The 15,070-nt window shown below is 42.4% G+C and overlaps 1 protein-coding gene across 1 annotated transcript in view; it reads right to left on the bottom strand.

Moving 5' to 3' along the window:
- EPHA3 (EPH receptor A3) overlaps positions 1–14,842 on the bottom strand; it is a 409,832-nt gene extending 394,990 nt beyond the window's left edge. Inside the window, exon 1 of the mRNA XM_088442029.1 lies at positions 14,677–14,842. Coding sequence (XP_088298155.1) covers positions 14,677–14,767 — 91 coding nt within the window. The 5' untranslated portion in view covers positions 14,768–14,842. The remainder of the gene's footprint in view (positions 1–14,676) is intronic.
- Positions 14,843–15,070: the final 228 nt, after the last annotated feature.

The following is a 15,070-nucleotide window of genomic DNA, read 5'->3' as shown; positions in this document are numbered from 1 at the left end:
AGAAGACTGCGGAAGGGATTCACAGAGACAGAGCTATATCGCAAGCTCGGTCCCTGCAGGGGATTTTTGATAAACCCCGTAATATTTCCTAAATATGCAAATATAGGCGAAAAAATATCACACTACAAATGTGGATTGTAGTAAATAGTGCCCAAAGGGAGATGTATCAAGCTTTGTAGAGAGATAAAGTGGAGAAGTTGCCCAAACCAACCAATCACCTTCTAGCTGTCATTTCATACTCTGTGCTAGATGAATTAGTTAGAAGCTGATTGGTTGCTTTAGACAACTTCTACATTTTATCTCTCTTCAAGGCTTGATACATTTCCCCCTCAGAAAGTGAGGAATTGTATTGCACGTTTTGCCAATACTGAAAATAGGGACAACTCCAGGGACAAATATATATGTCCTGGAGAAGTTCCTGGAATTTTAGGGACCAATCGTAAATAAAGAAGTCAGTTTTGACCCAACAAAATGTGTTTGTGTGCGCGTGTGAGTATGTTATTAGTATATCTATTTGGGTATGCAGTCGGGAAGCCGGCGGACTGCTTTAGCCCGGCGAGGGTTAAATGACAGGCGTCTAAATCTAGACGAAGTGATGCCGGGCACTGAGCGTGGACAGCCGCGGTGGGGGGGGGTTAGGTTTAGGGCTCCGGGGGGGACTTAGGGTTAGGCACCCCCCGAGAGGTTAGGATTAGGCTAGGGGGAGGGAGGTTTAGGGTTAGGCACCCCCTAGGGGGATTTAGGGTTAGCCACACCCCGAGAGGTTAGGATTAGGCTAGGGGGAGGGAGGGAGGGTTAGGGTTAGGCACCCCCGGGGGGGACTTAAGGTTAGGCACCCCCCCTGGGGACTTAGGTTTAGGCGGCGGGGAAGGGGGGGTTAGGTTTAGGCACTTAGAGGGGGGATTAGGGTCAGGCACTGGAAGGAAGGTTCGGGTTAGGCACCCCTAAAGAGGGTTAGGGTTAGGGGAGGGAATTAGGTTAGGTTACTTACTTTAGGGACGATCAGGATTTTCACCCATGTCAGGCAGCCGCTGTCGGGATTCCAACCGCCGGACGTAAATCATACCGATTCCATCTATTTGTACTAGGTTTAGTGTTTTTACAGAAAATAAATATTTTTTTATTCATTTTTGTAATGTAGGGAAAACTTTTATAAGCAGCTAAATAATAATAACACAACTACATATGCTGAATATGTAAATGTTTTTGCATTATGTATGACATCAATGCTTGTTTAATAGTAATATTGATATTTATATGACTTACAACATTGTATATGAAAGGATATATCAGGGTCACAAATAGTTTAAAACACCTGGGTATTTAGAGGTGATCAACTGCATGAAGGTTCATGATGAGCTAGTAGACAAAGCACTGATAAATTATTAAACAAAAAATATGTTATCGTTCCTGCAGACTTCCTCTATTTAGATGGAATTTATTATCAATAAATTTGATTGTCGGAAAAAATATTCATCGTTCTATCCCTTAGAGAAATGGACTTTTGTGGGCGATACACTTTTAACCCTAAAGCAAAGTTGTACTCACATTTTATTAATCTAGCCCTCTGGTTAAATGCTATTGCTTCACCTAGGTCTACATTTGCATTATCTGCAGGATGATACTAAAGTTGGAGAACTATAATAATCTCCCAGGTATTTATACTGTACTGTGCTGTGCTGGTGTTGAGATCCCAGTCATGTTATGTCACAACCAACAAACTCAACTGCCTGATTAAAATGATGGCAATAAAAATATGAAATATGAAATAATAGAATCTCTAAAAACTGAATGAAGACAGGAACTGTAAAACCGGGTACACACTAGACTATATGTCGTCCGATATAGTGGATCAGACGACATATCGTCCACATCGGCCAGTTTGCTAGCGATGCGCGTTCCTGCGTGTCGTCAGTGACTTCGCCTGTTGGACTTGCATGCAGGTCCAATGGGCGATATCATCAGCGGGGTCCGAATGCAGCATGGCCCCCGCCGTCGTCCTGTCGCTGCTGTATGCACTTGCTGATGCTGGCACCACAGCCGGGTCCCGTCGTGCACGATATCGCACTGGGTACACATCGTTTAGGGTGTACCCAGCTTAAGACTTTTTTTTTAATGTTGGATAATTCTAGTCATTGCAATATTTGCCATAGGTTTAGAACAACACCCAACATATATATTCTACCTTACACTCCACAGTTACTTTTCAGATAATTACTGAACCATTTGATATAGGGCCTGATTCAGAGCCGGACGCAATTAGCGCTCGCTCGTCCTGAAAATAGGGGTGGCTATTCAAATGAACCGTTCGCTGTTTGCGGTCTGTTCACGCCTCTAGGTCTGAACAAGCGAACAAAACTTGCGGTCTTTTTTTGGGAAACTACGCCCCCTGGCCGCTCGCATCCTACGTCATGTCCGCTATTTATTAGATTAATCGAGTACATCGAACAGGGTATGAGCTGCTCGCTATTCTTGTGGTTGGTTTTTGCTACCACAATTTTGCGAGCAGTTCTGGCTTTAAAAAAACCCAGTGACGTGGTCAATGACGCTGCTGTTTTAATTATGCACACCCATAAAACGCCCGTTTTGACCTTTAAGCACGCCTGCGATCGGATCTCCACTCCCTGTTTTCAAGCACCTTCCCCTGTTACCACCCACATACGCCTCATTCTGTCACTCAAATTATCAGGCATTCGCTACTTTGAGAGCACATGAATTTCGACCACACTGACTGGTTCACGCATGCGTATAACGATCCGTACGCATGCGCAGTTGGCCAAACATCGCTCGGAGCGAACGAGCTGCCACTTACGAGTTGCTCTGAATCAGGCCCATTGTTTTTAGTGCCGTATCCATCATATAGGTGAATTACGGACATTATTCCTTTAGGACAGCATTGTGTGATGTGTGCATATAGGAAAGGTTTTCAGTCGCTTTCCTCCTGTGTCATGCCCTGTTATTACCTCCTGTGCCCAGCCCTGATTATTACCTCCTGTGCCCAGTCCTGATTATGATATTTCCTCCTGTGCCCAGCCCTGATTGTGTTATTACCTCCTGTGCCCAACCCTGGTTATGATATTTCCTCCTGTGCCCAGCCCTGATTATTATTACCTCCTGTGCCCAGCCCTGATTATGATATTTCCTCCTGTACCCAGCCCTGATTGTGTTATTACCTCCTGTGCCCAGTCCTGATTATGATATTTCCTCCTGTGCCCAGCCCTGATTGTGTTATTACCTCCTGTGCCCAGCCCTGATTGTGTTATTACCTCCTGTGCCCAGCCCTGATTGTGTTATTACCTCCTGTGCCCAGCCCTGATTGTTATTACCTCATGTGCCCAGCCCTGATTGTTATTACCTCCTGTGCCCAGCCCTGATTGTTATTTCTTCCTGATTGTGTTATTACCTCCTGTGCCCAGCCCTGATTATTACCTCCTGTGCCCAGCCCTGATTGTGTTATTACCTCCTGTGCCCAGCCCTGATTATGACAATTCCTCCTGTGCCCAGCCCTGATTATGATATTTCCTCCTGTACCCAGCCCTGATTGTATTATTGCCTCCTGTGTCCAGCCCTGATTGTGTTTTTACCTACTGTGCCCAGCCCTGATTGTGTTATTTCCTCCTGTGCCCAGCCCTGATTGTGTTATTACCTCCTGTGCCCAGTCCTGATTGTGTTATTACCTCCTGTGCCCAGTCCTGATTGTGTTATTACCTCCTGAGTTCAGCCCTGATTGTGTTATTACTTCCTGTGCCCTGCCCTGATTGTGTTATTACCTCCTGTGCCCAGCCCTGATTATGATAATTCCTCCTGTGCCCAGCCCTGATTGTTATTTCTTCCTGATTGTGTTATTACCGCCTGTGCCCAGCCCTGATTGTTATTTCCTCCTCTGCCCAGCCCTGATTGTGTTATTACCTCCTGTGCCCAGCCCTGATTGTTATTACCTTCTGTGCCCAGCCCTGATTATGATATTTCCTCCTGTGCCCAGCCCTGATTGTTATTACCTTCTGTGCCCAGCCCTGATTATGATATTTCCTCCTGTGCCCAGCCCTGATTGTGTTATTACCGCCTGTGCCCAGCCCTGATTGTTATTTCCTCCTCTGCCCAGCCCTGATTGTGTTATTACCTCCTGTGCCCAGCCCTAATTGTTATTACCTCCTGTGCCCAGCCCTGATTGTGTTATTTCCTCCTGTGCCCAGCCCTGATTGTGTTATTACTTTCTGTGACCAGTCCTGATTTAGTTATTACCTCCTGTGTCCAGCCCTGATTGTTTTATTTTCTCCTGAGTTCAGCCCTGATTGTGTTATTACCTCCTGTGCCCAGCCCTGATTGTGTTCGTACCTCCTGTGCCCAGTCCTGATTGTGTTATTACCTCCTGTGCCCAGCCCTGATTGTGTTATTACCTCCTGTGCCCAGCCCTGATTATGATAATTCCTCCTGTGCCCAGCCCTGATTGTTATTTCTTCCTGATTGTGTTATTACCGCCTGTGCCCAGCCCTGATTGTTATTTCCTCCTCTGCCCAGCCCTGATTGTGTTATTACCTCCTGTGCCCAGCCCTGATTGTTATTACCTCCTGTGCCCAGCCCTGATTATGATATTTCCTCCTGTGCACAGCCCTGATTGTGTTATTACCTCCTGTGCCCAGCCCTGAGTGTGTTATTACATCCTGTACCCAGCCCTGATTGTGTTATTACCTCCTGTGCCCAGTCCTGATTGTGTTATTACCTCCTGTGCCCAGCCCTGATTGTGTTATTACCTCCTGTGCCCAGCCCTGATTGTGTTATTTCCTCCTGTGCCCAGCCCTGATTGTGTTATTACCTCCTGTGCCCAGTCCTGATTGTGTTATTACCTCCTGTTCCCAGTCCTGATTGTGTTATTACCTCCTGTTCCCAGTCCTGATTATTATTGCCTCCTGAGTTCAGCCCTGATTGTGTTATTACCTCCTGTGCCCAGCCCTGATTGTGTTATTACCTCCTGAGTTCAGCCCTGATTGTGTTATTACCTCCTGTGCCCAGCCCTGATTGTGTTATTACCTCCTGTGCCCAGTCCTGATTGTGTTATTACCTCCAGTGCCCAGTCCTGATTGTGTTATTACCTCCTGTGCCCAGCCCTGATTGTTATTAGCTCCTGTGTCCAGCCCTGATTGTGCGATTTCCTCCCGTGTTCAACCCTGATTGTGCGATTTTCTGACTGTGTGATTTCCTCTAGTGGCCAGATCACTGCTTTGGGGTCAGCTCCTTCCAGCAAGTGTTGTTCCTTGTGAATGCTGATTATTAATAACACCTCCAGCTTAATATGAATAGAGGCACTAAGGCAGTGGTTCCCAAACTCTGCGCCGTGGCACCCTGGGGTGCTTTGGGACATATGCAGGTTGGTGGTCCAGCACCAAATCATATTATTTATGGTCAATGTAATGTAAATATGTGAACAAACAGAAGCACAACTGAACCTGAGAATGACATATAAGTAGGGATGTGCAGGCTCGGATAGGTTCGAGTTTGCACGTGGAGTTCGGATTTATCCCTCCAAAAAAACGGAACTCAGAAAGAGGCAAAACGTCATCTTACATGGACGAACATCATCATTCCTGGACTTGTCCAGGAATGATGATGTTCGTCCATGTAAAATGACGTTTTGCCTCTTTCTGAGTTCCGTTTTTTTGGAGGGAAAAATCCGAACTCCACGTGCAAACTCGAACCTGTCCAAGCCTGCACATCCCTACATATAAGCACAATTTACTTCACTTTACTACTTTACTACAGTTTTTTCTGAATTTCTCAATACAAAAGTTTTTGGCTTAGGGGTGCAGTGAAAACAGTGCTGATACTCTAGGGCGCCATGATTTAAATAAGTTTGGGAACCACTGCACTAAGGTCTTCTTACATATTGGCGTTAAAATTAGTCGTCAATGTGACTCTTAAAGCTCATTAAATACACTTTAACGCTTATAATCTAAAAACTAATGTAAGCAAATGGACAGCAGTCACACATTTTCTGACAAATGCTCACTTCATCTTGCAATAATGTCAACATCCCCTACCACTTACACCCGTCTTAACGCTTGGTGCCTTCCAAAATGCAAGCTTTACTTTTTCCATTATTTGCAGAATTCGGTCTTCTCTCCTCACCCAATGTCATTCAGGCTAGGATGTACTAAGGTTGCGGTGACTATTCCGCCAGTCACCGCAACCTTACTAATTGCATATGTACTAACACATGCGATTAGTATCGCAAAGGATAGCTCTTGCGATAAGAGCTGCCCTTTGCAAAGCAGCCGACGCCGGTGACGGGGTCTCCGTGGGACCTCGCCCCCTCCAAGCCCCTGGAGCTTACTGCTTGTGACCTGTGCAGGAAGTCCCGGGCTCCTCCTCCTCCTCCCTGCATCGGGAAGAAGATTAGGAGGAGGCGGAGGAACCAGGAGGAGCGCGGGCGGGCAACCATGGAGAGCAGGTGAGTGGGGGCCAGCGCTGGGCGACGGCGAGGCGGCGGCGAATTGTCGGAAGCAGGGCACGGTAAGAAGCCCACAGGCTTCTATAGGGTAATGCCAGGTTTTTCTGGCGTTACCCTCTGCACCGATAAAAGTGCGCCCGGGGCTTAGTACATATGGAAATGCGGTAAAAACCCTGAAAACTGTGCTTTTACCGCATTTTTCTTTTAGTACATCCCGACCTCATTCTCTCCAGCCATTTAATACATTCAGCTATATCAGGGCTTGACAAATTTTTCTAACATCTAGGAGCCAGGATGAAAGTGTAGGAGCCAGATCACCGTCCCCCCTAAAAAATTACAGGAGTGAGGAGCACAGCTCTGTGTGTTATGCAACTGTTATACACACTATGCTAGTCCACAAAATGTTCACAGTTGAATGGATATAATAAAATGTAGGACCCCTCACTGCTCTGCACAGCTCCCCTGCTCCACCCCCCACCCTCAAGTAATAACGGACCACATTTCACATAAAACCATGGTACCAGAAAGTACAACAAAACCCCCTTCCGCTTGTGGTCACACCACTATCACTCTGAAGCCGCTCTGTAATCCCTGGTCACGCATAGACCCTACTACCGTAGAGCTCTATGCAGCCGGAGATAGGAGACAGTAGACAGCCGGGACGTACAGGAAGATCAGCATAGACTGGGACAGACAGCAGGGATCAGAGCAGGCCAGGATGGAGAGGAGTCGTCAGTTCAGGCCCGGGACGGACACAGGCACAGCAGTCACAGCAGGTGACACTCAGCACATGCACTCCTGTACATGATATGAACACTGCAATACTATAGGCACATGCACTCCTCTCCGGGCTTCTCCCGGAGAGGAGATGGAAAAAGTTGGTAAGAATGGGCTGAATTCAGACAGCACATTGCAGGGAAGTTGGGCTCTGTCAATGATGATGAAAGTGACATTAGTCCAGAAGATATAGAAGTGAGGAGCCTGAAGCATGCTATCTGGGACCTTGTCACCATTACAACAGAACAGTGGACACCAGGAGCCTGCGTCAGTGGGGGTGAGCTTCCTTACTGACCATTTTGCACTGGTATTAGAGAAAGCTCATATTCTGACTATACCCTGCAGAATATCATTCAGGGGGAGTATAAAATGGTTTATAATATCATGTTTTCTTAGATGGAGGGAGCATGATCAGGTCATGGAGGGATGTGACTAGTGCTTTAGAAGATCCAATCTCCATCCAAAACAATACTGAGCATAGCACTGCTTTCTGTGACAATGCCTCATATTGCTTGGAGCTGATAGTAATACCAACAGGGTAATGCCCTCTCTTTTTTTGATTCTGCTTTAGGTCAAAAATTATATTAATTTAATATTAAAAATAAATGGAAACTAATTCAATGGCCATTATATTCCAACTACTTAGAAATAGGGGAGGCGATCGGGAAGCCGACTGCCTAAATACCGGCATGGGTGAAATGCCGGGCGTCTAGATGTAGACGCCCGCATTTCCCCGACGCCGGGAGACCGGCGCCCGGCATCCCGATCGTAGTGATGCCGGGCGCCGCGAGCGGACAGCCGCTGGGGGGGAGGGTTAGGTTTAGGGCTCCCGGGGGGGACTTAGGGTTAGGCACCCCCCAGGGAGGGTTAGGGTTAGGCTAGGGGGAGGGAGGGTTAGGGTTAGGCACCCCTTGGGGGGACTTAGGGTTAGGCACCCCCCCGGGGGACTTATGTTTAGTCAGCGGGGAAGGGGGTGGTTAGGGTTAGGCACTTAGAGGGGGGATTAGGGTTAGGCACTTGGGGGGGAAGTTAGGGTTAGGCACCCCTAAGGAGGGTTAGGGTTAGGGGGGTTAGGTTAGGTTAGTGGATACTTACCTATCCACGATCGGGATTTCCAGCGCTGTCGGGCTTCCGCTGCGTCGCACTCTGCTCCTGTTGGGCTGCCGCTGACGGGAATCGAACCATGTGGCCGGCGGTATTTCATACCAATTCCAGAAATAGGGTTCAGTTGTATTAGCATATATTAAATCTCACTTTACTGTACACAGAGCATGCAATCAGGTACTGTAGGTTCACAATATAATGAATCATATGGGACATACAGTAACTGCTAATTACTGCAAGCCAGGCTGAGGCCAGTGTATATTATTTACCAAATGTATCTCTCCCTCTAAACAGCAGTAAATCTTTCAATAACTAAACTTGATATATGCGTTCTATGTATGTTATATTAGTAAATACAATGGTATAAAACGGTTTTGTGTACATGATCGTATGTTTGTTTCTACACCAACAAAGTTCATTTAGGAAATATTTATGTTCGATTATAATTGTTAATAAGTTAACTAAAAGAAGTGACAGTTCTCCATCCCAAAATAACTTTTCAGGTTACTACACTGTAATTGTATAAAAAAACCAACCAAGCAACTATGTCAAGTAATATTACAATTATCGCTATATTCATTATACATATGCCAGTGGAAAATTATGAACCTTAAGCTGGGTACACACACACTATATATTGGCCAGTCTTGAGATCCACAAAGGACTGCACGACCATCATTTAGGGTGTACCCCTAAATCCACCCAATTAATCATTAGATGAATTGTGTGGTCACATCATCCCATCTCATGTGCTACACATCAGATGGGGTGATGCAACGTATGACGCAGCGCAGTTACAGTAAACATTTAACAATATATATCGAGCTGTTGTACAGCGGATCGTGCAGTGTGTACGACCATGTAATATATATCGTCACATCGCATCGGCGCGTTGGAGGTGTGTACCCTTGTGTATAAGGATTAAAGCCTTATACTCTGGACACAGGTTTATTTTAAAGCAGGCGTTCGCAAAGCCTATTAATCAGATTTCCCAAGTCAATGTAAGCGAATGAGTCTGTACACATAAACTTTCTGAGAAGCTTTCGCTTTGCGTCAATTTTAACACTGCCTGAAGTGTTTTGAGAAGCGCTACAAAATATAATGGAGTCTATGGGAGCGCTCAATAAGTAGCTGGACGCTTTCAGCTGTATGGTAATGGACATAATTCTAATGCTCAGTTTGTCCATGCTGTATCTAGCGTTGTTTTTTAACATTTGCCAATTCCAAGCAATGCAGAGGATGTCTATAGCACCACCGTGTATATTTCACCATGTTATATTTAGCATTAATTAACCCCTTCAAAGTTTCAGGAAAAAGTGAAATTGGCTGCAACACAAATGGGAGGTTTATTACTGAAATCTGGGCATAGTTTCGATATGACCCACTTTGGGTGCACGGTAACATTTAACTACTGTACACCCGCCACCATTCTGCTAGGGAGGATTGTACCATAGCTAAATATAGGTTATAAATTACAGCATCTTACCAAAAAAGGCATTTGAGTGGCGTCTGCCTGTAACTGATATCTAGTGTACGTAACCAAATATTTCGGAGATATACATAACCTGATAGGAGATAAAATAAGCGCTAACGATTAAATCCATTAGCCAAAACTACTATAATAACAGAAAAATCAGGCTAATCAGATTTATTGGCTCTTTTCCTGAAGGATAAACTCAACAAACCTAATGAAGAATTCTATTACATATACATGATTCTCCCCACCCCGGCCATTCATAAAGTGACTTTTATTGTCTCTGATAATGTACTCACAATGTAAAAAAAAACAACAACAATATCGGTCTATCTTTATATTCTCCTCTCTTGTGTTTAGTCATGTCACAATCTAGCTCTCTCATCGCGTGCTTTCAGTACAAAAACATTCTGTGGCCTGTAAGCGCAGATTACCATCTAGAGCTCCCCTCTGATTTCCTGGGATGGAGAGCAGTAAACAGACATTTACATCTGTGCATCTCTGGGCTAATTGGAGACTTCTTTCGTTTCTTCATTATATAATCATTACCTTGTCTATAACATTTGGAAATAATTAAGACCAAAGGACATCAGAAAGACAAACGAGGATGTAATAGCACAATGATCACGGTAACCGTGCACTTGCGTTATTGCTGAATTACAATTAGTAAGCGTGCGCAGGGGATGTTTCACGTTTTCTAGGCAAGTGCAGTTTATTTGGGAAATCACATTTTCGTTTTATCTTATGATTTCAAGCTGCCTCTTTTCAAATAAACTTAAAGTCACTTTGCAGAGTTCAGATAGTTATATAAACAGATGTTGCAATTATTTCGCTCTGATTGCCTAAGCCCAATAGACAAAGTGAAGCGCCCTCTGCATTTCTGAGACCTCGTCGCTGTAGTGTGGACAATAAATATTGTATAAGACTGCTTTGTGACATGAAGTCAAAGTTAAGCTATAGGCATAAAGAATCTATCAATTATGCTGTGGCACATTTAAAAATCACTATATATATATATATATATATATATTACACACATACATGGAGAGACTATAATACTAAATTATGCGTTTTTCTTCTTTCACTGTACGTTTTCCACATTCAAAATCAAAGTTAAACTATAGGCATGAAGAATCTATAAAATATGCTGCGGCACATTTGAAAAATCACTATATATATATATATATATATATATATACATACATTGAGAGACTATAATACTATATTATACGTTTTTCTTCTTTCTTTGTACGTTTTCCATATTCACAATCAAAATATTATTAAAACAATCCAAACTGTCAGTAAAGCTTAAATAAATTTACTGATAATCCCGTTAATGACCTGGGTCAAAAGTTAACTGTTAAAGATTACAAACCAGGGGAATTCTGTGTGTGCCCTTAAGCATACAGAACTGCAAAAAAATAAAGACTTATATGCTATTAGTGCCATTTCTAGGCATCCTGTGAGAACAAAGTTTTGGGATAATATAAGAATACTTCTGGCTATTCTTTAGAGGGATTTCTCACGTTCTCTGTAAAAAGTTTTCCGTTTGCTTCTAATAATGTTGAACCCACCTCCTGTACTGTGGCATAATGTCTCCATTACAGCAACTAATAATGACTTATTACTGTGCCTGTCTCTGACAGTCAAAATGCTTTTAGCCATATTTTAACATCATTATTTATGGAAAAAAAAGTAGCCTTAACACATTCTAAAGCCCGGTGCATGAAGGGTTACAGCATTCTTAAAACAGGGGACGGGGGGACGGGTAGACTGTTTGCAACACACACACACACACATATATATATATATATATATATATACACAATGAGCTGATTGTTTATATTGTCATTTCACATTGTGATGTTATTATTAAATAAATAATGATCATGCAGTCCAGCTAACATAAGTAACAAGTCAATTTAATGCCTAATTAAATGGTTATTCAGGAAAACATCCCGGAGATTAAGAAGGGTGACATGTATTTTTAAGTCTTGAAAATAGCACTGAGGTCCATCTGTTCTGACAGCGATGGCAATTTATTGGGAGCGTGCATTGCCCGCAGTCATGTTAGAGAGCTGTTTTCAATCCCCCTTTAGTTACCCATTCAGTGTAAATGGAATAGACATGATTCAATTCTGCCCACTTTGTTCAGTGGTGAAAAATAGAACAGACGTGTAGGAGATGGAAGTGGGAGATTCACACTTAGAGCTCAGTTCACCCTGCATTGATGATCTGGGAGGTTTTCTTTAGATGACACTAATAAATGACAACTTAATATATAACACTAGCCATTCACTAAACACACGTAAAAGTGACATCATATGAAATGTTAAATATAACATTCAGTAGAAGGATTTTGAATAGTCTGGTGTCTACGACCAACTGCTACACAACAGGGTGCAGAGTATTCCAACCAATACACTATATTGCAGTTGTGGGTTTCAGCCCACTATAGAACATTTTTTAAATCTGTATAATATAAGTGATAACTGACCATTTACCTTAATGAGACATTAAAATAAACAGTAGGTAATGCCACTTCAATAAACCAACAAGTTCTAAAAGTTACGATGTTAGGTGTCCTTATATATCACAGCCTCTACAATAATGAGAGAGAGAGTGAGGGGGGGGGAGAGAAAAAAAGTAAATATAATCTATCTATCTATATATAGATTATATATATATATATATATATATATATATATGTGTGTGTGTGTGTGTGTGTGTGTGTGTGTGTGTGTGTGTGTGTAGATAGATATACTTATTTATAAGTATATATATATATATATATATATATATATATATACAAAATCCATATTACCGGCACTCCTGCAATGTGAGCAATGAATACCTTGCTGCGGTGCTCACCCTGAGGATTGAGGTCCCCTGCATGTATCTGTTTCCAATAAGGAGGCATCTACGTTTCGGGGTACATTCCCCGTCATCAGGTGTCCTGATGATGGGGAACGTACCCCGAAACGTAGATGCACTAATGCAATGAAGCATTAGAATTTTTTTCACGTCTATCCAGCCTGTGAGTGCCTCCTTATTGGAAACAGATATATATATATATATATATATATATATTTATATAATTTGACAATTACGAACAATGCAATATTAATATTTATACAATCAAGTAGTTATGGTAATGATATGTTACGTCTACCAAGTTCCTACTTTAACTGTTGTACTGCTGGAGGGCCATGCCGTGCATTCTTAGTACCAGGCAAGTCACACAAACTAACATTAATCACGTTTTACTCCAATTTTTTGGCATATAGCTGCACACAGTGGGAATCAGCTTAAAACCTGCAAACTTCCATTAACATTCCAAATAAAAGAAGCCAAGATCCCAGTCATAGTAGCATGCAGCTCAGCAAGTTGAAAGGTGAAAAGTCTGTTTAGGATTTCCTTGCAGAAAATTTCCTCCACAAAATACTCGTCACAACCATTTATGAAAATCGTCACATATTCAGCTAATAAAGGCAAACATATGACATTTTGCCTTACTTTTATCACTAGCTAACAGAGCTGCATACTGTATCACAGAAGGGTACAATTCACAAAGGAATAATAGCTTAACTTAATTACAAAGGATTTACTCCTTCTGCAATGTTTGCCTCATAAATTCCGCTGGTGCAGATAAAGCTTCACACATTGAGAGCTGCCACTTGTACATGTACTGTGCCTGCGTGCTATACTTTCATATTTATAAGCAGCTGGCCCCTTCATTAGGGATAAAAGATCTAAAAGAGAAGTCTCGCAGAGCCAGCTAAATGCTGATGGAAATTGCTTTTAAACTTATCATAAAATAAAAGTATTTCAATGTATGCATATGATTGTATGAGTACATAAAGTACTCAGTGAAGTCAAAATAACGCAATGACAACTAAGTTCCTGGGGGAGAAAGATAGATAGATAGATAGATAGATAGATAGATAGATAGATAGATAGATAGATAGATAGATAGATAGATAGATAGATAGATGTGTGTGTGTATATATATGATACTGATGGTACTGATGGTACTGCTGCTGTACAGGTAAAAATTATATATATATATATATCCACAGCCATGTGTGCAATACTTCTAGCTACTATTTTTGACAGTTTGATAGATAGATAGATAGATAGATAGATAGATAGATAGATAGATAGATAGATATTTAATTAGCAATAATACTGATTATACAGAAGTTTAAGTTTATATACAAAATTATTTATGTATTGGGACTTATTCATATATGTAAAAAGTAATGAATATAATTATTTACAATAAGTTGTAGTTACTGTATTACTAAACTGTGGTATTAAAATGATAGCTTGCAAAGTTGCAAAATGCACTTTATTTCATTCAAGAAAAAAAACAAAATATATATATATATATATATATATATATATCCCTAATATTTAATTGCATGAACGTAAAATAAAACTTCAAGAAGTAGTTCCCAAACGTAATGTAGGTTGCCCATCACTATAGTATACACAGGATCCCAAACTCACAACACACAAAAGGGTAACGAGGCTGCTTCCAGTGGGTCACCAGCAATTCATCAATATTATAAGCCAATTGCAGAATTTAACCCTTCAATCCCACGAAATGGAAAAACACCAGAAAATGAGAACAGCCCCAGCACACAGTACAGGTAACACAGAGCCTTGACAAACTTTCACATATTTGCAAAATAAATAAACAAGTAAATAAACATCACAAACAGGTAACACAAGTAAGTTAAATACAGTATAGTATGTGTAAAGTCGTGAGAGGATGCACCTCTAGGTACAGAACTGGTCCTGGATCGCACTAATAAGAAGGAGAGGCAGAGAAACTGCCAGCGGATTGCATGTGATTTGGAGGCTGTATTACCTTCATTAGATGGGTGAGGGATCAGTTCTTCTGACAGGCTGAGGGAGACCCAGGACAGGAGGCAGAGGATGGAGCAGAGCTGACAATCCATTCTGTAGTAGCAGGTACTGGAAGAAGGCGCATATCTCCAGCAGTCAGCCTGCTCCTGTGACTGCTGCAAGTTACCATACTGATGTCAGGTCTGACACTGGAGATAAGGAGGAGTCTGCTGCCTGCCTGCTGCTCCAGCCCTCTGCTGCCTCTCTGGGTCCTAGAAATATCCCCTCAGTGCCAGCTTGTAAAAAGCACTGCCAGGGTGCCGAGAGGGAGCGAGATTACTTCACCTGCTCACTGCAACGAGGAAATTAAATGAGTTTATTTTTATTGCTGCTTTCACTGTACTAACAATGGGACC

Source organism: Taudactylus pleione, unplaced genomic scaffold (assembly GCF_031769625.1).
Source record: "Taudactylus pleione unplaced genomic scaffold, aTauple2 ptg000303l, whole genome shotgun sequence".
Classification (NCBI taxonomy): domain Eukaryota; kingdom Metazoa; phylum Chordata; class Amphibia; order Anura; family Myobatrachidae; genus Taudactylus; species Taudactylus pleione.
The sequence above is the reverse complement of the archived record's forward strand: the minus strand, read 5'-3'. Positions and strand labels throughout refer to the sequence as shown.